Here is a 1,805-nt window from a genome sequence, read left to right as displayed (position 1 = left end):
GGGGGGGGGGGGGGGGCGGGTCTCCCAGCGGATGGTCAACGAGCAAAACCAGAAGTGCCAGCGGCTTCTCTGCCGCATACTCCCAGTTGACAACCCCTGCTTACAGTAACTATTCAACTTCTAAATTCTAGGAACCATACTGAGGCTAAAAGGAGCAATCCTGAGAATGGCTTTTCTGGACACCACAGGATCTTTAGTTCCACCAGCATATGAGCCCTGGAGAGAATACAATGTTTCTGAAGACAAAGAAGAGAAGGATAAAGTGAAAAAACGGCGGCCTGTCTCTGTGTCCCCCTCTTCCTCTCAGGAAATCAGTGAAAACCAATATGCAGTGATATGTTCTGAAAAGCAAGCAAAAGTTATCTCACTGCCATCACAGAACTGTGTTTATAAACAAAATATAACAGAGACTTCTTTTGTTCTTCGTGGAGATATAGTGTCATTGAGTAATAGTATCTGCCTTGCGTGTTTCTGTGCCAATGGACATATTATGACGTTTAGGTAAGACCTGTTTAATAATTTAATTATTTAATATTTTCTTTTCCTGCAACTCAACACATTCCTAGCACATCCACAGAAAAAAACAGAATATGAACATTAATTGAACAATATGGTGTTAAGCATATAAATTAGTCCAGCCATATTCCTGACAGAAAGGTGATGTTACTGCCAAATTTCAAGTTCTTAACCCACTGCATGGGAGCCAGAATCTCTCAAAAAATGCTGCCTGAATATTTTTTTAACTGATCAAAGCAATGTATTTTAACCAGGCCTTCATCTCAGAAATAACTGGGTTATTTTGCCTGTAAGCGTATTTTTTCAGGAAGAATCACATGGGACAGACAACCGTGGCATGAAATATTTTAGCCAAATTGGCAACTTTGGCAAAGTTTTATAGTTTCATAGTTCATAGTTTCGTAGTTGGCAGGGTCGGAATGGACCTGAGCAGATCAAATCCGACCCCCTGCCATGGCTGGAAAGAGTACTGGGATCAAACGTCCCCAGCAAGGTGATTGTCTAGCCTTGTCTTAAAGACCCCTAGGGTAGGAGCCTGCACCACTTCCCTTGGAAGTTGGTTCCAGATCCTAGCCGCCCTGACAGTGAAGTGGCGTCTCCTGATGTCTAATCTGAATTTACCCTCTGCCGTTATTTCTAGTCACTCCTGGTAGCGCTCGGAGGAACAGTGACTCCCCCAATGCCTGCTGGTCCCCTCTAGCTAGTTTGTAACAGGCCATTAGATCCCCCCTCAGCCTTCTCTTGTGGAGGCTGAACAGGTTCAGGTCCCGTAGCCTGTCCTCATAGGGGATCCTGCTGCCCCAGTCATGCGAGTGGCCCTCCTCTGGACCCTCTCCATGTTGTCCACATCCCTCCTGAAGTGCGGTGCCCAGAACTGGACACAGTACTCCAGCTGCGGCCTGACCAGTACCGCATAGAGGGGGAGGATCACCTCCTTGGATCTGCTTGAGATGCATCCGTGGATGCATAACAAGATGCGGTTGGCCTTCCTGACTGCATCCCCACACTGTTGGTCCATGTTCATTTTGACATTAATGATGACTCCAAGATCCTTTTCTGTCTCTGCACTGATGAGAAAGGAGTTCCCAGCTTGTCGGTATGGTGCTGGTTCTTCCTCCCCAGGTGCATTACCTTGCACTTGTCAGTGTTGTATCCCATCCTATTCTCGTCCGCCCACCCCTGTAACCTGTCTAGGTCTGATTGTAGCCAATTCCTTCCTTCTAGCGTGCCCACATCCCCCCACATCTTAGTGTCATCAGCAAATTTGAATAGGGTGCTTTCTACCCCCT

The 1,805-nt window shown here is 46.7% G+C and overlaps 1 protein-coding gene across 5 annotated transcripts in view; it reads left to right on the top strand.

The window, feature by feature from the left end:
• The window catches only part of STXBP5 (syntaxin binding protein 5), a 267,766-nt gene that overhangs the window by 234,638 nt on the left and 31,323 nt on the right, over positions 1-1,805 (top strand). For all 5 annotated transcript variants that reach the window (XM_019526951.1, XM_019526950.1, XM_019526954.1 and 2 more), the window contains one exon: positions 132-501. In XM_019526951.1, coding sequence (XP_019382496.1) covers positions 132-501 — 370 coding nt within the window. The remainder of the gene's footprint in view (positions 1-131; positions 502-1,805) is intronic.

This window comes from Gavialis gangeticus, unplaced genomic scaffold, assembly GCF_001723915.1.
Source record: "Gavialis gangeticus isolate Ggan-Ray unplaced genomic scaffold, GavGan_comp1, whole genome shotgun sequence".
Lineage (NCBI taxonomy): Eukaryota > Metazoa > Chordata > Crocodylia > Gavialidae > Gavialis > Gavialis gangeticus.
This window is presented reverse-complemented; position numbering and strand designations above follow the sequence as displayed.